General features: G+C 49.0%; 1 protein-coding gene across 7 annotated transcripts; it reads right to left on the minus strand.

Annotated features, from left to right (window-relative positions):
• Nucleotides 1–5: 5 nt before the first annotated feature.
• Nucleotides 6–24,235, minus strand: LOC149308610 (H(+)/Cl(-) exchange transporter 5). 7 transcript variants are annotated; one of them, XM_089536105.1, is made up of 14 exons: nt 24,142–24,235; nt 18,527–18,824; nt 10,751–10,913; nt 7,560–7,711; nt 6,712–6,811; nt 6,332–6,522; nt 5,965–6,087; nt 5,092–5,298; nt 4,650–4,730; nt 3,561–4,103; nt 3,228–3,414; nt 2,625–3,023; nt 1,816–2,032; nt 6–406 (listed from the first exon to the last, which is right to left on the minus strand). In XM_089536105.1, the coding sequence occupies exons 3-14, from the start codon at nt 10,887–10,889 to the stop codon at nt 316–318; spliced, it is 2,430 nt and encodes an 809-aa protein (XP_089392231.1). In that variant the 5' UTR covers nt 10,890–10,913; nt 18,527–18,824; nt 24,142–24,235; the 3' UTR covers nt 6–315. The 7 variants fall into 7 exon arrangements, with proteins under 7 accessions (XP_089392231.1, XP_089392232.1, XP_089392230.1 ...); XM_089536106.1 differs by lacking the exon at nt 18,527–18,824; XM_089536104.1 differs by lacking the exons at nt 18,527–18,824; nt 24,142–24,235 and adding an exon at nt 17,659–17,800.
• Nucleotides 24,236–25,297: the final 1,062 nt, after the last annotated feature.

The raw sequence follows: 25,297 nt of genomic DNA on the forward strand, positions 1-25,297 counted from the left end.
CAGGGTTATTCAATTACACCGTCCTTTTTACTCCTTCATGGAACCTCTTTCCCAACGCAACTTCAAAAGAATTATATAATAAAGTCTTTTTCTTCTAAAGAGAAGATTAATTTCCACAGATTATATAGTGCAATTGGTTATCTTGTAGAAAAAAAAATAAAACATGATTATCATTAGCTCCGTAAAGGGAAACGTCTCTGAAGAGTGCTCCGGATTCTCATCAAAAAAGAGAAACAAGGCTTTGGAGTCCGTTCATTGTCAAGTTCGAGGGTTGGAGGTGGGAGGGCAATGCCTCTGCCCAGCCCTTAGCTTAGTTCAGTTGAACAATATGGAGTCCGGGTCCTGGTTTGCCATTTGTGCAATGTGCTTTAATACGTCCTTTTTGGTAATGATCCCCAGCAATTTCCTGGAAAGAGAGAACAGACAGGAAAGTGGTCAGCGTGGGAAATGCCCTTCCTCACCCCTGACTCCCAGCCAGTTCCCCACAAAAAGGTAGCAGATGGAAACCTGTTGGGGGTGTAAGCATGCACACTTTTTTTTTGTTGTTGTTGTGGGTGAGGCCAAGAGGCTCTTTGCTTATTTCACCAGAGGTGACCCAGAAGCAGGGACTGCCTCCATTCCCTTGCCAGGTCTCCAAGAAGAGGAAACAGCAATGAGACCTCTTCCCTCCATCACTGGAGAACTGCAATGGGGATGGGGAGGTGGACCCCAAAGTTCAGTTATCTCCATCCATTTCCTCCGGCTGTTTGGCAAAGAGATCACACTGCAGTTCCTTGGCTGATGTGTTTTCTAAAATATGCTATGGATAGGACTGCATTAGCATCCAGTCATTCGGATGGAAATAAAGGGATATCTGCCTTATCAAAAAACCAGAAGAGCAGCCGGTCATGTCTGTTCTGCCTCTTTCTCTCTTACATACCCAAACTCCAGACCATTTCAAGTTACTGACTGCTTAGGCCTCCCTCCAAGATCCCCCCTTCCCAGGACAAGTCATGCTGCAAATTTACAAAGGCTCATTTGTTTAAAAAGCCCCTTCCCCAGCTCTTAGGATTTCTTGGAAGACATAGCTGAAGAGGCTCAGAAACAGATTAACTCTGAAGTGCTCAAGGAGGCAAAAATGCCCTCCTCCCCTAAAAAAAAAGATGGAGGCCATCTAAAGAAGTGGCAGAATAACTCGCCACCCCCTTTGGACACACTAACTATGATTTCTCTAAATCTATTGTCAGCTGCTGCTTTTGATATTCCTATGTTATATGCCTCATTTGTAAATAGGATTTCTCTGTAATTCTATTGCCTGCTGCTGCGACTTTTGGTACTACAATGTTATATGCATCATTTGTAAATACATTATTTTTCATTATTGTCAGTTAATGGCCTTGTCTCTGTTTCTTGAGGTCCTTTTGTACAGAATAAAATGCTCTCAACGCTTTCCATGCCGTTCAAATAGCAGATCGCAGAGTACACAACTCTACTTTGTTAACAGGGCAAGCTTTTGGGCTATTGAGTCGCTTCACATGGGAATGCGGTCAACCCCAGGTATGCCCTGCCGCTCTGGGAAGAAAGCTACTCCCAATGTAGCATCATCTACACAGGGCAGCTGTGTGCCAGATTTTTAACAGGCCCTACATGACCTGGAAGTTCATGGTATTTCAGTAAGTGATGCTCTGAAAGACTGATTCCTTGCCAAAGCTCAATAGTGGGTGCTGGACAAGTGCAAGGCGAAACAGCGTGAACGTGAGAGTTACAAGAGAATGAGAGGTATTCGGTGTGACCCAAGGGCAATTCTCCCCTTCCAGCGTGCGCTGGCTCTCTCACCCATTGTGCGTGACCAGGCACTGACGCAGCCCGAGTTTCCGGAAAATGTCCACCACGATCTCCATGGGCGTTTGGTCTGTCACAGTGAAAGGACTGAGGTCGAGGATGTTCCGGAGCTTGAGGGTGGACGGGGAGCTGGGTGGCAGTGGAGGGGAATGGTCGGTGAAATAAATTAAAGAGCTGCTCACAATTCCATCTTGCTTCTTCCGGGCCATTTCTGAGGGGAAGGGAAGACAAGAGGAGATGTTGAGGCATGAACGTTGTAATAGAAGTCAAGATAGAAATATGTATCCTTAGGGAGCAGACACTGAGTATTTGCTATGGCCTCTGGAACATGAGGCGTTTTGGATGATGTGGGTCATTTTGTGGATGCTCCCAGAGGAATTCCAAGTCTTTTGAATCCTACTTCTTATTTCAAAGAGTATTAGACTTTCCTCCATCTCCTGAGACCAGGGTCCATCAGCACATTGGATGGACTGGTATCCATGAAAGCTCATGGTAAAATAAGTCAGTTAGGCTCAATGTGCTGCTGGGTTCCCATCGTTTTCATCAAAATATAATTTTTATAAAAGTCTATATACAGTTAAATGGCCAAGGAGGACCACAGCTAAAGTCCTCCTTAGGGGTGTCCCACCAACCTCTCTTTAAAAACCTCCAGCAAAGGAGTAGAGCCCATTGCCTTCTCGGGCAGCATGTTCCAGAGTAAAAACCCAAGTAAAATTCAGGGAGGGGAATGAAACCAAATCTCTCTCTCTCTCTCAAGACACTTGGAGCATTGTTCACAGACTATTTCTGCCCCACTGACTCACCAATGGAGATGATAAGGTCCCGCCTCAGGACAAAACCCACCAGCCGCTGGGACTCTTTGGACACCACCACTGGGTAGCCACTGTAGGTGGTCTCACTCACAACGGCCTCCACATCCTCCACGGCCATGCTGTCCTGGGTGAGAACAGTCAAGGGTGGGTCACTGCGCCGCGGCCGCATGACGTCCATGGCCAGTGTCTTGTGGGAGAACTCCTCCTTGGCCTCCAGGAAAGGGTAGCCGTTCAGGCGGATGTGGGCATCGTAAATGCCCTCCCGGCCGATAGCATCAGCCACCCACTTGCTGGTCATGGCAGCAGCCATCAAGGGCACGATGTACTCCAGCCCCCCAGTTAGTTCAAACATGATGACTACCAGGGACACTGTCATGCGTGTCACACCACCTGCAAAACACAGACACATGTAACATACTTGTGAGCATGTCGCATGATCCTAAGAACATTCTATGTGTCTCTTCACATACCGGCTAGAATCTCAAATCTGTGAACCTCCTAAACAGCAACCCCAAAGTACCTAGAACCCAACAACACACACACACACATCTTTCTCTTTAACAGTGCCTGCATCTCCAATGGGCCAGGACTCACCTAGGCAGGCGGCTGCTCCGACCATGGCATAGAGGCCAGGAGTGATGCAATCTGCTCCGGGGCTGCACCAACCTTTGAAGATGCCCCAGTCGTGGTGGTAGTAAGCCAGCTGCTCCATCCCTACCCCCAGGAGCCGGCCAGTGATGGCCCCCACAGCCATACTTGGGATGAACAGCCCCGACGGCACCTGCAAGAGAAGCGCTCTGTGTTGCTACATGTCTCACATTCCTCCAGACTGTCCAGCAAGAGCTGCATTTGAATTTACACAACACCCAATGTTACATGATGTGTCAATCCTTCTGTGCTCTTCCACCTGGCAAGTCCCCTACTCACCTTCATGCCAAAGGTGAAGATGGTGATGAATACTTTCAGGAGGAGGGCCAGGGCCAGCTGCCACATGGCCATGTGGACCCCCTTTCCCGCGGCCCGGTCGGGCAGGTCATCCCCCTTGGTGCTGTTGAAGTCGTTGAGGTAGTCGCAGAGCTTGGAGGAGTCCAGGAGGCTGCAGTCATTGAAGAGCTCTGAGATGAGTTCACTGGTGCTCATGCGGGTGTACTCATTGGGGAAGGCCAGGATGGCCGTGATGGCCGTAACCGCAATCACCTCCGTCACAGGGTACCGGCCCAGCCGGGTGGTCTTCCGCCTCCGGCACCAGGCGATGTTGCTTCGGATGAAGAAAGCCCCCCAGAGTCCCCCGAAGATACCCAGGAGGATGAAGGGCACCAGCTCCAGCAGGTGCCAAGGGGTGTGGAACTCCACGTAGAAGAGGACCAGCCGGCTGTTCCCAAAGGGGTTGATGGAGCGCAAGGTGAAGGCGGCCACCAGGGCAGCGAAGAAGGAGCGCCACAGCGTCTTCAAGGGGAAATAGTAGCTGACCTGTGTAGGATGGCGGTGGGAGAGACAGAGAGAGAGGAGGACACAGGTTCAGTCACACACACTGGGAACTCAGGTTGCTTCGACTCCATTTGCTGCAGCTTAGAGCCTGAAAATCACACACATCCTCTCTATTCCACATAGTAAGGAAAGGCCCAGAGATCTACATTTATGATGCAGGGCAAACTTCCTTGTCTTTGGCCTTGGCATAGCACAACTCTCGGGTAATGGAATATTTCTGTCAGTGGGAGTAGCAGTAGAAATTTATATACTGCTTTTTTATCGTTGTGCTCAAAGCAGCTCACAAAAAGAATAAAGCAAAGCAAGGTTAACCATGCTGGGTACAGACTCCAGCCCAACATCCATTTACATTGGAACCTGCCATATAAATAAAAGCCAGACCTTTGGCCCATCTAACTCAGGAAACTGTGGTCTGAGAGCAACATGGAAAGCAGGGATTAAGGAGGAGCCTCAGCAGTCACAAAAAAGGTGGGCAAAAGGTCCGTTGAGAGAGCATGTCAAGAACAAACACAGCAGAGCAGGGTTTACCTCTTCAAGACTGAACAGGACGCCTCCGATGGGGGCTCCAAAAGCCACGGAGACTCCTGCAGCCGCAGCTGCTGATAAGACCTGGAAGGAGAAGGACAGAGTCATCCAGGGCCCTCTGTGCCAAAGGACAGCCAAAGTACTCTGCAAATGGTCTCTCAACACTTCAGCTCTATCACTACATGGACAGAATAAGTCTTGGTTTTAGCCATCTAAATTCAGCATCCACTGGAGGAGTGTGTGTGTGAAGCTAACCCTCCTGGAGAATGCCAGCAACAAAGATACCAGTGGAGGGAAGTGAAGTCTGTCAGTCCCCAAACCACTGACATCCCTCCAAGGCAGAGACTGTGCAGAGCCAGCCTTGAGTCCCTGTCCCAAGAACTACCATGGCCCTTAATTAGCAATTAACTCAAGATCGGACCTGACAGCCTTTGCAGGCCTTTACCTCTCTGCGCTTGGCCTCATTCTTCCGGTACTTGGTGAACAGGTGGCAGAGGATGTTCCCGCAGCAGCAGGCCACGTGGACCAGGGGCCCCTCTTTGCCCAGGCTCAGCCCCGATGAGACAGCCAGCACCAGGGTGATGGTCTTGATGAGCAGCGTCCACTTGCCCAGGTAGCCCCGGATGATGAACCCGCTCAGGATGGTCTTGATCTGAAAGCCAAGCCCAAGAGGAGGAGGAAGAGGAGATGGATTACAGCAGCCCTGACAGATATTCCTCCTGGGTTCCTTCCTCTATATAGTGCAGAGACAGATCCTCCTTTGGGCCACAGGGGGTCCCCCAATCTGCCTCTCGAAGTAGCATCGCCACCAAAAAGGACCCTACAAACCAAGGAAGGGAAGGACATCTCTCTGTTCCCACTATGGGAATAGTGAAGCCCTCCCAGCATCCTCACTACTGAGCTGTGTGGTTAGAGGCAGCTGGGACTTGCAGTACAAAATCTGATGGGGGCATAATCCCACACCAACTTTAATGTGTTGCTTCTACTCAGAGGAGATCCAGTAGGTTGGGTTCTGGGTTCTAGTCAGAGGCATCTTCTTGCGCCTCCCATTCCCAAATTGGGTTTTCAGCAGAAGAGGCTCACTCACTGCTGCCCTGAAATTGTTTCTGGCAATCATCCTGGGCTACGGCTTCATAAGACTTCATTCTGGCTGGTGGTGGAAGGGGAAGGTCTCCCCCTGCGTACATCTACTGCCAATTGTGTACTCACTTTCTGAGAATTGTTCCTGACAACTGTGTCAGAATTAACTTTAAGACTGCTTTCCAGGCCTTGAAAGGGGTGGGGGAAGTTGCTAAGAGAATGCAACAGCCATCCTTACCTCTGGGATCCCTGAGCCGCAGGCGTAGGGTGCAAAGCCCCGGACAAGCAGTACGGCAAGGAGAGAGAACAGGAGCGCCCAGATGACGTAGAGGAAATAGTTGAGGATGTAAGCAACCACCCCCTGAAAGGGAAAAAGAGAGAGAGAGAGAGAGATGGTAGTCCATCAGGCTGTGTGACAGAAGGAAGCAGGATCGTTCTCCCGGAACGTGTGTCTCTTCTCCTAAACACACAGAGCCATGCTTTGGCCAAGCAGAATTGGCAGGGAATTTAGGAGCAGAATAAACCCACAGAAGTGGAGACACAAAATGCCTCCTCCACCCCATGGGACCCCCAACAACACCAGGAATCCTGTCCCGGTCACCCACCCCTTCCTCTTTGCTCGTCAGAAGCTGCGCCCAGGTCCTCCATTCGGGGCACTTGTCCCTGTCCTTGAAGGTGGTCTTTGGGGAGTTCCAGCAGCAGTGTTCGTGGTTGTACCAGAAGCCATTCAAGCACACACCCTCCTTCAAGTCCGTCATCCAGTGGGCCGAGATGTCGATCAAGCCGGCCAGGGCTCCTATGCATGCAAAAGGGGACCTCCGTCATGTAGGGGCAAGGGGGGTGCAAGAGCCCTTCCCAGCAGCCTTTGAGGCATGGCTCTTCCAATCCCCCCGACAAGCCCACTAAGGGGGCTAACAGGGAAGTAAGGATTCCTCTCCATTGCCACGTCAAGGAGGGAAAAGATTCCACCGCTTTGCCGTCTCACCTGCCGATAATCCTATGAGTAACATCAACAGCCATCCTGAGAATGCGTCGCTAACACTGTGGATCAGGGCCCACGTGGACTCCTTACTTTTATTGGTGATCTGAGGGGAGGAGAAAGAAAGCCACGGACAGTCAGGAATTAAGCATTCTTGGTCTGCATTCACACTTAAGAAGAAGACATACAACTGCAGCAACACAGCAGTTGTGCCCCATGTTCGATATATCTGGAGATGGAGCCACACAAAAGGATGAGTGGAAACAGGTCTCCAGGGAGAAAGGATGAGGAGGATGAAGGCAGAGGAGTGCCAATACCCACAGGGGTTTTTAAGTGTGCAGTTGAGCACAAAATGTACCATTTTGGGAAGAAAACAACCCTGCAGTATGAAAACTGATCAAGTTCAGCTGGGAAAATGAAAGGGAAACCAGACACCTTGTTTACTAAGCACTTAAATGGCAGTGTTGATTGAGCTATCTTGGCAAAAGCAAGGAAAGCCCAGTTTTGGAAAAGTATCCATTTCGACAGCAGAAATGTGATGCGACAAGAGGAATGGCTCCCACACTGGTGTTAGGTGTCTCCTTGAGTTGCTGGCATAGGAGCCATGGGAGGATTTACACAGCAGCCTTTGCTCCCCAACAAACAGGACCATCCAACTGTTTGTTAACGAACAAGAGTAGATTTGTAAATTAATTTTTTCTGTACGGTGGATCAGAGCTGCTGATTCCTGTGAAGAAACTGGCACTGAACCGACATAGCTCTGTGTGTAGTCTTGGATTCTCCTTGGGGATTCTGCTATCATGCTCAGAGCCGGCACTTCTGGATCCACCACTATTCCCCCATCTCTGGCTCACCTCTCTGTGCCTGTCGCGGTCGCGGGACTTTTCGCGCACCCAGTCGATCGTGTTGAAGTCCTCGTAGGTCCCCACGCCTGGGATCGGTTCCTCCAGGAAATCCATCATCTTGCTGGCTCCATTCATCCCTCCTCCGTTGTACGAAGAGAAGCCTACAGGGCAGACACAGAACCAGTTGCACATTTAAGCAGCCATTAATTAAAAACTATCCTCTTCTTTATAAAACCATCATCGTCATTGATTTGCTATTTTCAAAACCAGCCCAAAGCAGCTTGCCACAAACATTCAAGACAAACACCTATCTTTGCACACCTCCATCACCTCCATCCTCATCTTGCCCCTTCTTCTAAGCCAAAGAGAGCCCCATCTAAGGAGTGGCTCTAACCCCATCTGCTGTTTTCTTTGCCCCTTTCCCACTTCATATCCTTTGTATCCTTTGAGGCACAGTGACTGGATCTTTACACATCATTCTGCACATGATGGTACCACATACATGCCTCCCTAGGACAGAGAATGTCTCCCACTGACTGGCAGTTTGTTAGATAAACACAGATTTCTGCAGAGCCTGAGAAAAGAACTATTTGGGGCCACAACCTCCAGAATCTCCCCAGTCATACCATGCAGGCCATGCTTACTGTAGTCCAAGAAAAACAGCTTTTCCGAATAATGCATTCCTATCTATGGTCAGAGCATAATGGCAGCACTTCGATCCCACAGGAAGTGCCATGGTTCTATCACAGGAAAATGTGGGATTTGCAGTTTCTTGAGGTAGCTAGAATTTCTGCCAGAGAGTTCTAGTGCCTCATCAAACCACAAATGCTTGGATTCTTCAGGATGAGGCAGCCATGTCAATTCAGGTGAGACTAGAGTGCTGTAACTGTGTGGCACATAAGGGGCCTGTGCCTAGATCCAAGCTGGATAAGTGCTGGCAAGGAGGCGCAAGGACATTTCAACTGGACGGCACTGTAAAGGGGCATAGAGTCTCCCCACTCACAGACCTGGGAAGGAAGGACCACTCACGGCCTCCTTGGGGTTGCTGGGCCAGGGAGGGCCGGGGCTCTGCTTCTCCATACTGGGCCGTAAAACGCCGTCTGCCTCCTCCTCAAATGCAGCTCACTCACTGTTGCTGCGGGAAGCAGCCCAGGAAAGCTCTTCTTGAGTCCACAGAAGAGAATGCAATGTCCCCAGAGGGAGCAAAGTCAGTTTTCACAAGAATGCAACAATGGGCTGAGTTAATCTTTAAGCAGCCCCATGCTGGTGCAGCCATCGGAGGTGAGCCAGGGGACAAAATGGCTGTTGCAAGAACTTCGCCTTCAACGCACACCCAGGTGGGTTAAGGACAGCTGTAGGGAATCAGTGGCCTGTTCTACGAGATCCAGAGAGGAGCGATCCTGTGCCCACCTCTGGAGTGACGGCAACGGTTTTCTGCCTTGCAAAACCAGGTCTTCCTCATGTTTACAGTCTCCTGGAGCCTTAAAGGCACACAGTCTTGGCAACCTGCCCGGCTGAAGCAGCAGAGTGGCAGCCCATGTGCCGCAATAAACCAGCCACTCCTCCCTGAGAGGACTATCTAGGGCAGTGTGCCATGCTCCCTGCTCCCCACCCCTAATCTGTCCAAAAGCATTTTGGAAACTGGCAGAGAGAGAGAAGGAGAGAGAGACAGAGAGAGAGAGAGAGAAGTGGGGAGGGAGTCTGGCTTTCCGGAAGGAGTCCCTCTGCCCCATAGCAACCTGCATGACTCAGCCACAGCACCTGCCCCCTTACAGCTCTCACAAGCCAGTCTCTGTCTTTCACGACATAGCGGAGCCATTGCAGGCCTCTACTGTGTCCATGTCCCCTTTGCAACTAAACAGGTGGGACTGCTGCTCTGTAGGGCAGCCTGCTTACCATTCTATCTATCTGCCAAACCCCTTTCTACAGATATGCCTGGGAGTCTGTCTGGAGCCTGGACAGTGGAGGAAGTAGATGCTTCTGCCTGACTGAGAGTGAGGTTTCCCAGCTGTTCCAAGCACAGCACAGCCAGGATCCAGAGTGACCCCCAGTGCCAGCCCTGCCAGCAAGGCCTTTCTGCTGTCACCTGCCTGCAAACAGCTGAGCAAGGCTAATCTGAAGCTGCCCTCTTGTGGCTCCTCCTGAGGGAAGCTTCCAGCTAGAAGGAAGGAAGGAAGGAGAGGCTGTGCTATTCCTCTACCTTCATGGTGCAAGAATCCAGAGATGAAGAAAGTGGACAGAGGAAACAGGGGCCAAACCTATCCAACTGGCATCTGGAATCAGTTTGTGCTCACAGTTTTATGCCCCATTTTTATAGTAATTCACGGGGCACCCTTGTGAAAACATATGCCCCAAAAGAAAGGGCATTGGCTCCCCAGAAGAAGCTGCAATCCTATGCCTCAGCAAAAGGCTCAGTCTGTTTTCACAGGTTATCACTGAACCAAAGATGACAGCCAAAGGTTGGACCTAGTAAAATCCAGAAAGCCCCAGGAGAGGAACTCCCTTGTTCAAGCAGCTCCATTGCCTGCCAGTCTTTTTCCAGACACAGTTCAAAGTGTTGGTAATGACCTATAAAACCCTATATGAATTAGGTCCAGGCTATTTGGGAGATCCCCCAAGATCCTCAGGAGATCCCACCACCATCACAAACACGGTTGGTGGGCACAAAAGAAACAGGGCCTTCTCAATGGCTGCCCCAAGATTTAGGAACTCCCTCCCTAGAAAGGCCAGAATGGTCTCATCCTTGCTATCCTTCTTTTCCCAGGTAAAGACTCTTTTATTCCAGCACGCTTTAGGGAACTGAAGGTTTTTGACAGTCACCCACATTTGACTATGGGCAGTCCACCCCTTTCTAGTAGCCTGGTCTCACTGGTTCAGATGATCCACTCCGGAGCCAAGCAAAGGCAAATGGGCTCCATCCATCACATATGCAACCCCACTACAAACATGTAAAGATGGAAACCACAAGTCCACAGCTCCTTCTTGGCCTTCAAACCATCCTTCTACTGCTCTCCTTTGGGAACCTTCCAGTTTGCTAGCATTTAGGAAGGCAGTACACAGCTTTCGGGTTTCTTCTTCCCTCCCTGCGACCCACAAATCCAAACAAGGTCTCCTAACTGGACCAGCCCAAAAGCAGCAACTGAGCAAGAGTGGCCCCAACAAGAACAAGGAGGTAAAACGAGGGGCCGCTCTGGTATTACCTTCCGCCATCATCTCCCGATCCAACGGCGGGACGTCATCCACAATGGAGAAGTCCAGCGTCCCTCCACTGACCTCCACCAGGTCTTCGTCGCTGGTGCTGCTCTGGAAGCTCCCACGGCGGAAGCTCTTGTTCTCCATGGCCTGGAAGCCCGAGACCTGCAGCTGGAAACAAAACACACACAAGAGAAAATCTGGTCAGACAAGGTGAAGGCAAAAGCAGCAACAACGACAACATCACTAACACTGGCTTGGTCCCGCTGAGCCTCACAAGCCCTAAGAGTCCAAGGAAAGACTTGGCCAACCTGGGCTCCATCTAATAAGCAGCCTGGCAAGAGTCTCTCCAGTTAGGCAAGCTGAGAAAGCCAAGCAGCACACAAACCAATCTCTGGGCTTTGGCACCAGGAGACTCCGGGGTTTTATTCCCAATTAGCCTTAAGCTTCTAATCCTGCTGTACAAGGAGGCACTGACAACCCTGAAGGGACCAACCTCCCAGGGGCTATGTCTTCCTGCAAGGCAGGAGTTGGACTACATGGCCCTTGGGGTCTCCTCCAATGCTATTATTATTATTATTATTATTATTATTATTATTATTATTATTAACCTTTATTTATAAAGCGCTGTAAATTCTGGGCTTGATTTGCCAGACATTCATTCTTCTCTGCTTTCCCCTGTTTGGGCTGCAATTCTCCAGACTTGCCTTCTGCACAGCAAGATCTGGGGATAATACACATATTTATTCACAAATCCAGAAGGCTTCAAGAAAAGCCATTTAAGCCAATGGAGGCCTTCCCAAAGTGTCAGTTTGATTAGCGCCTTTAAAAACCATCCAGGTCCTAAAATAGAGGTTTTGTGTGTGTCCCCCTCCCAAGTTGCTAAAACAAGCTCTGAGAGGAAAGTCTCCGCTTATGTAGGGCACACAAGAGACCAAGTACATCGTGGACTCAAAAGCCGCTGCGTGGCTGAATGCCAACTTCTCCCGGGTCAGAAGTTCAAATCCCGCAGTAGTGGAATTAAAAGCTAGCCCCATGACGTTCATAGGAGGGTTTTAAAAAGGGTGACGGATACACAATACAGAAGAGACCAAGAAAATACTCTGAAATAGACCCAGAGAAGTTTAACCAAGGTCACAGAGAATGGTGCCTGGGAACTTGGCAAGCGTTTCCCTGGACCGGCCAGGATCTTTCTCCTGTCAAGAAGCCTTAAGGAAACAGGAAGGTTGCTCTGCGGCAGAATCAAAAGGAAAGGAGAGGGGAAAGGGGGTATCTGTAAGGCAAGCAAATGTGAGCGAGAAAAAATGGGCAAATTTTGCTCACCTAGACAATCATGCCTCAGTTAACAAGGCCTCCGACAAAGGAGCCCCCTTTTTGCAAAGTCAGCTTATACTTGACCAGTTTCTCCTTTTCTTCATTATCAAGCTGGAAGCTTTATGGCTTTTGGACAGCGGCACCAGCATTGGGAGGATGGTGAGGAAAGGCTGGAGAAACACAGACTTTTGGGCTTGGGTTGAGGTGGGAAAGAATGGATTTCTGCAGGAGAAAAACATTTATAAAATGACAATGTTAGTCACAGGCATACATTTTCTCAAGGTGTTGGTGTATTGTTTTTTGGAGGGATATCTATGCAAGTGGGTCCCTCCTCCTTCTGGGAACAAAGCCTTGCAAAGTCCGGGAGATAACATTTGATTTCCATCAGCAATGCAAAAAGGGTATATCTTCTGAGATCCCAGAAGTTTCCAATAACACCTTGAGAAAATGCAAGACTGTGACTAATACTTGCCAATTTAAAATTTTCCCCTCCTGTATGATTCTTAACACCTTTACCTGATGAAGATGCCAGCCAGCAGCTTCCAAAGCTTGCATTGCGTATTCTGGGCATTTTGGTTGATCCAATAAATAAAAGTACCACTGTTTTGTGGAATTTGGGTGTTATTGTTGTCCGCAGTATAGGTGGCACTCTGTGGGTGAACCTCCCTCTTATTCACATTTCTCAGACACAGTAAGCAGATGACTATGACCCAAAACATACACAAAGAGAGGCAGAAGCTGCAGATTTTGAAAGGCTACCACCTCAGTTTAAACTAGTTCCCTCTGGCTCAAGCAAGATACTGATCCCTAGTCCTAGAGAAAGGAAGTTTTGGGGGGCATCTCATTTCTTAGGGAGGCTGATCCGGCAAAATAGGCTCCGGAGGTTCCCCAAAGGGTCCTTGATCACGTCTCCTTTCCTCCCATGGCCTGCAGGCGTCACTCTTCTCCTCTCCCAGATGGGATCCACACCGCTCAGCCTTCCACAGATTCCTAGGTAGCTTCCTTAAGTGGCAAACAGTTAAGTGCCTTTATTTGTTTTTATTTTTAAAGGCTGATTCACGCATGCTTCTATGTCACCGGATGATGACTCGCCAGCTGGAAAACGCCAACAGCCTCCACGGAAAGCTTCCTCTTGCCTTTAAGGTACATCACACAATGCTGCGAGAGTTTGGCTGGCAGTTCTCACTCATCACAAGTGATTCACCTCAATCCAGTCCTGGATGCTGCAGTCACTGAGTGATGGACGCACATTGGCTGATATGTCCCTTGAATCAAAACAGTGAGGATCTGGGGAGGGGGCAAAATTATACATCTGTGGAACTGAGGCTGGAAATCAGACACTTAGAAGAGACCACCATGTGCTTTTGGGGCCAGGTGGAGGTCAATAGCATCCCATGTAGGAGCCTGTCCTGGGTGTAGGGATGTTTGATTTGGGGAGGCCCTCAAAGCCACATTGGAGGTGCAGGTATCTATCACTATTCAGATGAGGGTTTAAGCCCCATTTTGAAAATTCACACAAAGAACTGGGAACAAAGAACTAAGTTCAGCCTCCTTTCTTCAGATTAATTGATAAAGTCAAAAAAGGCAATTTTTCAAAGCTTTGGTGCTTCCCTTCGGCAGCATTGTTGGCTTTCTGTCTGTGTCCCACAAGCACACTTATTGTGAACATACACACCATGTTCCCATGTGCCACCCTCGCTCAGTGCACCAAGGAACAGTTTATGGTCACAAGCCGCACAACACACAAAAAGGCATCCTATGTAAGCAGCCAATGGGTCTTAAGGCAGCCCCCTTCCCCTCCATGCCGACAGACCAAATACAAGTCTGCCGCACAACAGTGCATAACCCAGCCACAATTTTTCTCCCTGGACACACACAAAAAAACAACACAACATCCAGGAATGCTGGCAGTGTTGCAAGCCAGGAGTCCTCTCTGTGGGCTGCTTCTTAATTCCCCAGGAATGAGAGCATTGCCACAAGAGTCAACATAGGAACACACCTCTGGCTTTTGGAGTAAACAAGCAAAGCGCAGGGAGACGGGAAGATGAAATGAACCAAACTCCCATGGTTCCCTCTTTTGTTTTAAATGCAAGGAAGAGGTCGAACAAACACCAAAAAAAAAACCTTCTCCCTATCCTTCCCAGTCAGAAATACAATAAAGGGAATATTTTAAATAAATGAATGGATTTCTGTTGACTCCCATCCTGTGAAAAACGCCACCCAATTCTGTCCGGTGGAGAGGGGTGCTTTTAAGTCGCAGACCTCCACGGCTGGGACCGGCTGGCCAGAGAGTCGGGTTGCAAGATCTGACCAGCACACTTGTCCATTTCAATTTGGACAGACGCACCTAAGGTTTAAATTTAGCTTCCTTATTGGGCACAGAAAATAGAGGACATCGCCGTGCAATGACCCCTTTGCCTCCCTGCCCTTCTGCATGCCAGATTCCCTTTGGCTTGCTTTCCCAGACACCAATTTGTGGATAAAGGACACTTTGTTCTGTGCGCAACCATTGTGCGAAGGCATGCTTGTTGCTGAGCTAATAGCCACCGTTCAGTGGAGCATTGTTCGGAGCAAATGCAAGCCCCCATGCTGACTCCGGCATTTCCAGCAGCATTGGGCCACGAAAGGCAGCGACCCATTGGAAAAGCACCTTCATAGTCTCCCTTTCAGCCCTCATCCAGAACTAGCTGCTTGCTTACCCTGAGCCAGCTTCTTATACTGGATGGCCCAATCTAAACTTTTCTCAGTTTTGATACACACAAAGGGATAAAGGGTGGGTAGCCACACGTCAAAACTACCCAGGATGGCACAGCGGCTGAACATCATCTTTGAAGGGTAGGAGGCTAACTCCTGCATCAACCATACCCAAGGCAATTTTCACTGGGAAGGACAAAATAAGTATGACTGGTAAATTACAATCAAGCCAGACTCCAAGCTGATGTTTGCCAAGAGTGCAAAGCATTTGGGAGAGGGGGGTTTCCACAAATTCACCCACTGCTTTGCAAGAGATTCTAAACTGGGCGGCTGCCTCTCTGCATTCTTGCCATCTCAGCCCTTAAGGCCACGTCTTCCATGTTCAAAAACTTCCTGGGAGAAGCAGCGGCCTCCCTCCTCTCTAGAGCCTGGAGTCAATCCAAAGTGGAGGCTTCAGTGGTCATTCACTACCAATGGAGGAGGGGGGGAAATGCTCAAGAAGGAACTTCAGACAGATTCTTCAGAACACCATAATGACCAGGAAATCTTCTCAAGAGAACATTTGAACAAGAAAAACTGGAATTTCTCACCCTACACGTCTCAGGTGCATTTCTTAAGGGATGTATGCAAGGAAGAGAATGTTTCACAGGAGCCAAGAAAGCTATCAGCCGAAGAATGCGTCCAACTGATTCTCAACTTGCCCAGGCTACCAACTTTGTTGTTGTCATTATTTGCCCTCAAGTCAACTTAGACCTGTGAAGGGGAAACCTCCAAGTCATCCTGCTCTGGTCTTGCAAACTCAGGGCAGCCATTGTGGCTTCTCTGATCTATCTGTAACACGGTCCTTCTCTTTTCCTACTGCCTTCCACCTTACTGAGCACTAGCGTTTTTTCCAAGGAGCCACATCATCTCACGATGTATCCAAAGTGCAACACACTCAGTTGAACCATCTTCACTTCTAGGGAGACTTCTACCAACCTCCTCTTCATATTCATTGTACAGTGGTCCTCCCACATTCACTGGGGTTAGAGGTAAAGGCCCCTCGTGAATGTGGAAAAACCACAAATAAAAAAACTCTATTCTTTTTACCTAAGAGAACACCTCTCTAGGAATCTCCAGATCCCCTACTGCAACTTTGTGGTCAGTATCTGTCAGACACTGACCATAGAATCCGCTAGAGGAGCTACAAATGCCTAGAGAAGTGTTTTGTCGAGGAACAGCTAGGTTCTCCTGCACAACCCTATGGTCAACTTCTGGCAGAATTACGCTGGAGGACCTAGAAATTCCTAGACAGAACATATGAACTGAAACTGCAAATAATCAAATCCGTAAAAGTCAAAGCTGCAAATGTGGAGGGCCAACTGTAGTTATATGCCTTCAAGTCAACACTGAAGATTTATAGTGATCCTATCCTAGGATGTGCTGGGGATGGGTGGGTGGGTTCTGAGAGGTTTTCCTTTTGGAGCTGTGGGTCTTTTAGTATGCTTGGGAGGCTTCCACACATTTTTCAGACACAAAACACCTGAAAACTGCACCAAATTATTATAATTATTATTTAATTCAGGGAAGATCTGTGGATTTTGGGGGGGCTGGAGGGGATCTGCAAAAGTGGGGTCTGCAGTTTGCCCACCCATTACAAGTAGCAGCCACAGTGGAGCCCAGTGAGGAATTGGGCTGCTGTTGGGGGGAGAGGAGAAGCCCTTTGTCCCCAGTTGCAATGCAAAGGAAACACCCTCCTATCACTAACACAGCTATTTGGCACAGAGAAAGGGGTTTCAAAGTCACTGCCTAGTATTTCGTGAAACAGTTTGGGCAATCTCCTTGTACAGGGTCCCCAAAAGGGAATGGACTATTAAACCCCTTATTATTATTTTATTTGCTTTAAAGCTCTTCGCTCCAGATTGGGAAGTGTGTTACTGACTTTTGTGGCGGCGGATAAAACCTCCGGCTGTGTGCTCAGTTAGTAGGAGAGTGTATTTCTCAAAGTGTTCCCTTTTCTCAGAGGATGCGATCAGGAGACGCCACGTCTTATTTCAACTTCTAAGAACCCTGCCAAGAGCAAATGGGGGAAACTGAGGGAAGCGCAGAGGCAGAAATTTCAAGAGGTCCCTTGTCTCACTTATTCAAGCAGAAACTTTCCCATCAAACACGCCACGGCCTCCTCAACACCAACCTGCTGAAGTTCATCATTGTTGATCCTTCCAGCTCTGTTGCCAAATATTTAACCTAAAGACACCTGAAATTTGCAGTGCAGACAAGTGTCGCCTACAATGACCTGTCGGCAGCATCACCAAGTGCTTTCGTGGCCAGTTGAGATGGTGAAGCCCTGGCTTCAAGGGGACCCAAAGGAACGGAGCAATCACAACTGCTAAGCAGGATTTCTGCAGAGAATTGAGAAGCCCAGTCCTACTTCTGTGTAAACTCAAAGCCACTAAGAAAGTTGCAGGGGAAGGAAGCTGGCAAGTCAGAGGCCCAGAGAAGAAAAACTCATTCTTTTCCATGGCTAAGATGGTTTTCAGTCTGAGTGGACAAGGGCAAGCATTCTCCAATCAATTCTGAAACTACAAACCCTAGGGTTCCACAGAACAGAGCCCTCACAGTTAGTGGTATCAAACTGCTATAAGTTGTGTTGTGCGTATGAGCATGGATCATGACTCTGTGCCAGTGTACCCAACTGAGAAGCAGGCACAAGGTTAAGAATCACCCCTTGTTTGGATGGTTTGGGATAAATATGACTCCCTCCATGGGCTACTGCCAGCCTAGGATCCAATACAAATGCCATTCCCACCAAATTGTTCCTGTTGTGGCCTAAAAACAGGTGGATGGAGGCCCCAAGTGTTCCCAGGAGCAAAGACCCAAGCAAGAACCACACCTGGCCCCTTCTGCTGAAAATCCTTCCATCTCTTACCCAGGTGTGCCAAAAAGTCTCGGCAGTCGCCATCACGATGAGAAGACAACTCAGAGCAGGACCTCTATTCAGGTTCCACTAAATGCACACTTAACCGGCATGCAGTCTCCCAAAAACTTTGTGGGGAAGATGAAGGAGTGCTAGTTGGAGCAATTTAATGCTCTGAAATCATCACACTGGCCACCAGCAAACTCTTTGGAGCTTAGCCTGTAATCTGGAGCAGAAAAGACACCACGGCAAAACTAAAGCGTATAAAGCAACTGCTGAAGTGCTTTGGGCGTGCAAAAGTGCCAAGGCACGAACAGAAAGAGGTGGGATGTTCTTGCACATTCAGACACACTCAGGGTGTCTGCAGAAGGGCTAACCATAAATCTCAGCAAAGAGAGAAGGGAGCTGGTTTTCTAGGAAACCCCATGAAGCAGAAAGATTGCACCACGACTAACTGAGGCTGCAAACAACAGTGTGGGCTGCTTTTCATCTGAAATGTTTTCCTGCCTCCTTGACCATCTGCGGCCGCACTGAGTTCCTTCCGCTGCTGCGCTGACTAAGCCCAAACACTTGCTAAAGCACTGGGGCCATCCATTATTATGGAAGCAAAGAGTCAGCAGCCTTTGGGTTTTATTTTAATCGAAGTGTTTCTGAACTGCCCTTCACCCTTAACAGGTACTAGGGCATCAGACAAAGGAGCAAATGGGTCGCAGCCAACCGGGCAGCTCAAACAATATTAATAAAGATCTGAAGAAACACAATGCCAACCTTACGGTTTCTGGTTAAAGGCCCGGAACGTAAGCTCCATGCTTTTGATGGTGTACTGTTGAATAAATACAGATCATGGACAAAAAATGCTGCAGAATCAAGTATGCCTTACCAAGAACTGTAGAACTGGAAAGGTTCCTAAGGGTCAAATAGCCCAATTCCCAGATGCCAGGGTAGAAATCCGCTGCTAAAACCACTCCAAGTGGTTTTGACCTCGACTGAAAAACGTCCAAAGAAGGCACATCTCTCACCTTCTGAAGTAGTCTGTTTCACTATCGAAGCTTAATTCCTCTATGTGCATAAAGTGTGCAAACTAAGCTCCTGCCTATTGAGAGTTGGAGGTGCTTCAGATGAGCAAATGCTGAGGAACTTCTTCATCTCCTGATGAGCTCCCAGAGGCGGCCAGATTGCTAGAGAGGAAAAAGAGGGCAGGATTAGATGACCCTTGGGCCTGATCCAGCACAGCAGCCCTGAAGTGCTGGCTGCCAGGTGAAATGGGTGGGCATGAGGGTCGCCCTGCCTTGCCTTGCCCTGTCCTGCCCACCTGAGCCTGGATTGAGTTTTGTGCATCCAAGGGAGCTTTTGCCTTGGTTCGGGCAACACACCTGCCATTCCCAACAGGTGCTTTGAACGCCAGTTTGTGAACCTGACATACCTCCTGCTGGGTCAGACCAAGGGGTCACTTGGCTGAGCATCTGCCTTGACCAGTGGACAGATGGAGGCTTATGAGAAGCCTACAAGTTGGGCACACAGGCAACAGCTCTTGTCCCACCTCTGAGACACTAAGGGGTAGCACTTGTGAGCCCAGAGGTACTGTCAAGCCATCACAGCTGATCAGAACAAGAGAAAGGCCCTCACAGATGAGTGCAAAAGACCAGGGCTCCATTTCCCACCACAGCAACCCATTTAAAGCTCCTGCAAAGGCCCAGAAGCAAGATCCAAGGGCTACTTGCCATAGGTCCTTCTCCCACTGCCATTCCAGGGACTGGCTAGCATTATATCCAGCAAATGCCATACAGGAACCATGAGGGCTTGGTAACCTGGTGTCTAATTTTCCCCCCTTTTGCTAGCCTTTCTACTTTAGTAGCTCTACCTACCTACATCCTGTGGCAGTGAATTCCAAAAGCTAATTGGATAAGAGGTGCTTATCACGTCATGTGTGTGTGCAAACTACTTAACCAACGATGCCAGGATGTTTGTGTTGTTACCAGCAACCTTTCTGACAAGGGCCAGAGAGCTAATCATATCTAATTGCTACCATGGGTACTTTCTGCCTCCGATTTTACTCTAATCCCAGGCTTTAAAATGAAGCCCTCTATCACACTGACCTCAGTCAGAGCATGAGGAAGCGGGTGGCGATCTGTGAAAGTTCAGACTAAAATAAATCTGTCTTAAAAGCGACACAGGATCATGCATGCACTGCATGATCCCTTCTAACTCTCCTGCCAGTCAGAAGACCTGAGTCCTGACAGAAGGAGTGTTGTTTCTCCCACACTAAATCCATATTTCATAAACCTCTGGTCCTCTCCTCCCCACCACCATCTCCTTTTCTCATCGAGAAGGTCCATCATCCACTTGAGCCGGTCATGAGGTGTGCTGTTCTTGGAAGCCAAGAACTCCGGAGCCTGAGCGCATGGGCTATAAATGTAGGTCTCGGGATCCCAGCCTAGATTCCAAGTGGCCCAGGGAAGACTGTAAACAAGATGCCAAGGAGCCCAAACAGGCTTTTCCACCTTGGCACAAGTGTTGCACGATGCTTCTTCTCCAACAATCCACTTCCAAGGGCCCTCACATCCCGCTTGCCGCACTTAAATAGTCAGCAAGTCAGGGACCTGGGCTGGCAACTGCAGGACTGGCACTCAGAGCCCAAGGGAGGGAACTCAGAGGATGTGCAAACTGAAGGGTACAACCTGTGAAAGCCAGGACTGCGGAGAGACTTGAATGGAGGGAATTGTAGGTAGACTTTGGAGCCAAGATGCAGATCCAGCATGTGCAGTGTCTCATTGGAAGTGCTGCCAAGACCCACAGTTTCATCAGCAAGCAGCTTTTGTCAACTTTCCTCAGTGCACTCTTGCTCCTCACAAGGAGGGAAGTGAAAAAGGGAAGTTTGCCAGGGGAACGCACAGAAGATGGGACTGTCTAGGCAATTCTGCCCCAGGGCCAAATGGAAGGATGTTGCCAGCAGAAGTGGGCACGGGCAAGGCTGTACCTACAGGATGGCATCCCATTCCCAACTGATAAGAAACGATGCACACGTTGTGTAAGATTATGGAACAACAGGAGTGGGGATGTTGGGGAGAGGCAGCGTTCCCTCCAAATGGAAAAATGGCTGAAACCAAAACTTTGATTGATTGGGGATGCTTTGATTGAGATTTTCTGCATGGCAGAATGGGGTTGGACTAGATGGCCCTTTTGGTCTCTTCCAACTCTATGATTCTATGGTTCCTCTAGCTGCTGAATTACCTTCTAAACAATAGTTTGGGGAATCTGGGAGTTGTAGTCCAAAAACAGAGACAGGAACATTTCCAAACATTGTAAGCCGTCCTCAGAAATAACGCATGTTCCCCACATGGAACAGGATAAAGCACAACACCTTGGGGTCCAGGGGTGCAGCCCTCCCCATCTCTCCTCTGCACCCACAAACAGACCTTGCAGTGCTTCAAAAACCCTCCAGCCAGAAGAAAAGCACAAAAAGTCTGTGTGTTTTCTGTGGACAAGGGTGCCTCTGCCACAGCAGCCTCTCTTCCAGTTTCCTCCGGCTCCTCTCTGTAACCAGGTGTCCACCAGATGTTTTGGCCTCTGCCTCTCCTCAGCCCCACCAGCCAAGGAATACCATCCAAAACATCTGGAGGGCACCAGCTTGGTTGAAAAAGACCCATCTATGTGCCACAAACCTCCCCAGGGGTTCATGACCCACCTCTTCATATCTCCTATCTTTGGGTAGAGGATATTTGCTTCACAACTTTTGGACTCCACTAGATCCTCCTCTGCTGGATAACATGATGGTGGTAGAAAGCTCCATAACAAAATCTGGGATCAAGAAAGGGAGCAATTCCTGCAAGGGATCAGCCCCTTCTGCCCAGAACATGGACAGATGTGTCAAAATCATGCCAGGAAACACAACTTCCTCTGAAATTTCCACTGAAGCCAACAGCTCCAAAGCAATCCCACTCCTTTCAGAGGAAACCAGTTGCACCACACATGGCTACTAATTCCTGACAGGGGGCTTTTAAAGATTCAGAGGCTGAATTTCTCAATCCTATGAGCCATTATTAACCCATAAAACAGAAGCAGAAAACGCATTGTGAGAGTGGAAGGAAGGGGAAGACGACCAATTTCAATTTCCAGATAATTGTGCATTGCTTTGGCTGTAAAAACAGAAAGCCATCAGAGAGAGCTGACTGCAGCCATATCAGCAACAAAGTAGTAATATGTTGAGTTTGTGCCCAGGTTGAGTTGTAGGGCCGCTAGAAACGTGAAGGATCAGAAAGAAATTAACCTGGAAAAATTCAGGGTTTTCCCCCCCCCGTTTTCCCCCCAAAGCCATTTTCTTCTTGGAAAAATTGAAAAAATGGGCCATATTTTCTTTTTAAAATGATGAATAAAATAAATTTAGGGTTTGCTGGAGGATGACAAAGTTGTTAGAGGAAAAGGAGACATCGTGGTGACTCTTTCCATGCCAACTGACCGGCCGCAATGTCTTGCTTTCAGGCTCTCTCGCTTGGTGAACCACATTCCATACCTTGGAACACAAGCGCCAGGAAACAACACTTTCCAAACCTGGCTGGAAAACCTCAGACTCAGACAGATCTGGGGGAAACAGCTCACCCATTTCCAAGCACAGAGCTCTAAGGACAAGATGGCCAGAACCAGGGGCTCTTCAGAGCGGCTTCAAGCTTTTCCTACTTACCTTTTGGGAAAACAAACACAAACGTCAACTAGAAGTGATGTGCCTCATGCCTTTGCGTTCGGTGCCACATCGATTCTTTCTCCTTTAGAGACGCGTTTATAGCAAACCTTGCAATTTCACCCCTTCCTACCTTGGCAAAGCGTGAAAACACCTCTCCCAAGAGGAAGAAGAGGGAAAGCAGCGATGCGCAGATCCATCCCAGGTTGTGAGTGTCAGGTCCACATCATGCCACAACCATCCTCCCTCTGTGCCCCCAAAGCCAGCTGCATCTGGGCCGTTTTGCTCCATTTCGGCCTGGCACCACACTCCGGGTACAGCTCTTGGCTGAGGGTGATGGTGACCGCCAGCTCTCGACAAACCTAAACACCGCACAACACACGCAGCAGAGCAACAAAGCCCTTGGACCAAAGGCCGGGTGTTTAGGCAAATCCTTCCAATGCCAGCTTACAATCACTTTTTAAAATCTGGATTAAACGCACGTAAAACAAAATCATGTCATAATCCTAAACAACATAAACAAACATCACAATCATCAAACAAAAAATCATGTTCTGTGCGGCATAAAACACGACAGAAAGATGTCTGATGTGACATCGGAAGCTTTCATGGCTGCCATCCCTAGTTTTTGGTGGGTTTGGGGGCTCTGTGGCCGCGTCCTAGAAGAGCTTATTACTGGCGTTTCGAAGGCATCTGTGGCTTTGGCATCTTCGGAGAAACCAAAAGGCCTTTGCAGGGCTTTGGATGTCCAAACAGCCCCATCCACACAGTCGGCCTGGGCTGAACACGCTTATGGCACCCTTCCGATGCTTACAATGCCAACAGAGTAACTATATGGCACCCTGTATTTACTCTAGGTCTCTGGTAAACCTTAGCCGCTATGCAAACAAATCTTTAGGCTCCTCAAAACAAACAGGAAAAGAAAAACTGAGCAGTGATAAGCACTGGAGAAATAACCCGCTTTGGCTCTGCTTTAATTGCCTTGGGCCAAGGCTATGGAATTCTGGGAGCAGGAGTTTGTTGTGGGGTCCAGAGCGGAGTAGACACCGGCCACAGAACTGAGCTGGAGGAGCTACAAAGGCCTAGCAGGGTGTCCTCTCTAGGGGTCTCTAGGTCTTTCAGCACAACTCTATGGTTAAAGATGACCAAAGAGTAGGGAGGGAGGAGGACCTAGAGATTCCTAGAGAGAACGTATTAATCAAATCTGCAAAAGTCAAAGCCAGAAACATGGAGGGATGAGTTTTTATACATACATATATATATATATATCTCAATGCAAATTAGGAAGAACTGACATATAAAGACAGTCGGTTCTGTGTGTGTATATGTATATATATAAGTGTAAATCCCAATGATAGGGTCATCAGTTTAGAGTCACCATAAGTCAGAAATGAGTTGAAGACACACAACAACAACAACAACAACAGCCTCAGAAGCCACACTCTCTCAGCCTCAGACAACGGCAACCTTGACAAGAAGGACACAGCTTTGAGGCACACAGCAACAGCAACAGCAACAGCAACAACCAAGTGGGCTTCCTGAGGGGCTTTCCCTTTTGGTTTCCCACCAACGCTGTGGGATTCTGGGAATTGTAGTCTGTTGTGGAGTCCAGACAACAAACTACAACTCCCAGAATTCCACAGCATTGAGCCAAGACACTTAAACTGGGTTATTATTCCCCCAGTGTGAATGCAGCCCAAGAGTGACAGGAGGTGAGGAGTTCAGGGGTCAGAGTAGCCCTGGGGGATTCTGGGAGTTGTAGTCCTTTCTAGGGAAGCGCTCCCTCGCTTGGGGGAGGCTGACAGCCCTCCCTTCCTCACCTTCTTCACGGGGTCTTCTTCCTCCTCCTCAGAGGTCCCTCCACCTGCGAGTCGAGGGAGGCGCCATTCAGACGTTCACGCAACTCCTCGTCACGTGACCCTGAGGGAACTGCCGCCTCCAGAAGAAGAACGGCAGGAAGGGAGGGGCGGCAGCTTCGGTTTCCCTTCTGCGCATGCGCAAGAGGCTTCAATGCAATGGTTCTGCGCAGGCGCAGTCTGCGATTGGGAGGCTGACGGCGGGGCCGCCATCTTTGGCTCGGGTCTGCCCTCACATCATACTTCTTTCTTTCTTTCTTTCTTTCTCTCGCTCTCGCTCTCTCTCTCTCTCTGGAACAGGGTCAATTGCAGTGCAGCAAAAGGGAAAAAAGCAGAACCTTGACAAAGTGACTGGGGTGGTACTACAACTCCCAGCATCCCCTATTAGACCAGGGAAAGAGGGGGGAAACCAAGCAGTCGTCCAGTTGTGTGGGAAAACCTCCACTCTTGGCTGTTGATGGGAGTTGCAGTCCCAAAAAGCAGCTGCACCCTTCCTGCCATGGTTGGGGATGATGGGAGCTGCAGTCAGGAGAGGGGTAGGAGCTGTTTTGGGGTCCCTCCAGAAAATCAGAACTGAAAGGGGCCCTCCCTGAGGGGCCTTTGCCCTGAGCAGGGGCTTCACTGCAACTCCCATCATTCCCATCATTGGCTAGGAGAGAGAGAGAGGAACTGTGTCCACTCTTCGGCCAAACTCTTCTGGACGGTGCCAGCGCTCCCCCTGGTGGCCGAAGTGGGCATTGCTTAAGAAGATGCAGCCTGTTCATGACTCTGGCTGCATCCGCAGGAGAAATAACCCGGTTTGGCACCGCTTTAAGTGCCTGGGCTGAAGGCTATGGAATTCTGCAAGTTGGAGTTTGTTGTGGGCCCAGAGCGGAGCCCTATAATAGTATCGCAGTCTTGTGCGTTTTGGATATTATTGACTGTAATGTTGGACACCTGGCTGTATATGACCAACCCGGCTTCCCCTGGATATACGACCGAGTGACTCAGAGATAATAATGGTGCAAAACCAAATGCAGACAGCTTTGCCTTTGCACCATTCTTTTTGAATTGCACTGTATTTTCCAGAAAGACAGAAAGTGTCTGCAGCTTTCATGGGACAGAAGGAGAGTGACCTGCA

The sequence above is a fragment of the Sceloporus occidentalis genome, unplaced genomic scaffold, assembly GCF_023333645.1.
Source record: "Sceloporus occidentalis isolate IW3139 unplaced genomic scaffold, rSceOcc1.0.p SCAF_8, whole genome shotgun sequence".
NCBI lineage: Eukaryota > Metazoa > Chordata > Lepidosauria > Squamata > Phrynosomatidae > Sceloporus > Sceloporus occidentalis.

Bases quoted from the DNA above. Each gene is read 5' to 3' on its own strand.
- LOC149308610 (XM_089536104.1), bottom strand. From the start codon at position 17,691: ATGGCGACTGCCGAGACTTTTTGGCACACCTGG. The intron at 3,415-3,560 runs GTGAGTAGGGGA...CTTCTCTTGCAG, and splicing joins TCTTCACCTTTGGCATGAAG to GTGCCGTCGGGGCTGTTCAT. The intron at 2,033-2,624 runs GTGAGTCAGTGG...CCTTCCCCTCAG, and splicing joins GGACCTTATCATCTCCATTG to AAATGGCCCGGAAGAAGCAA.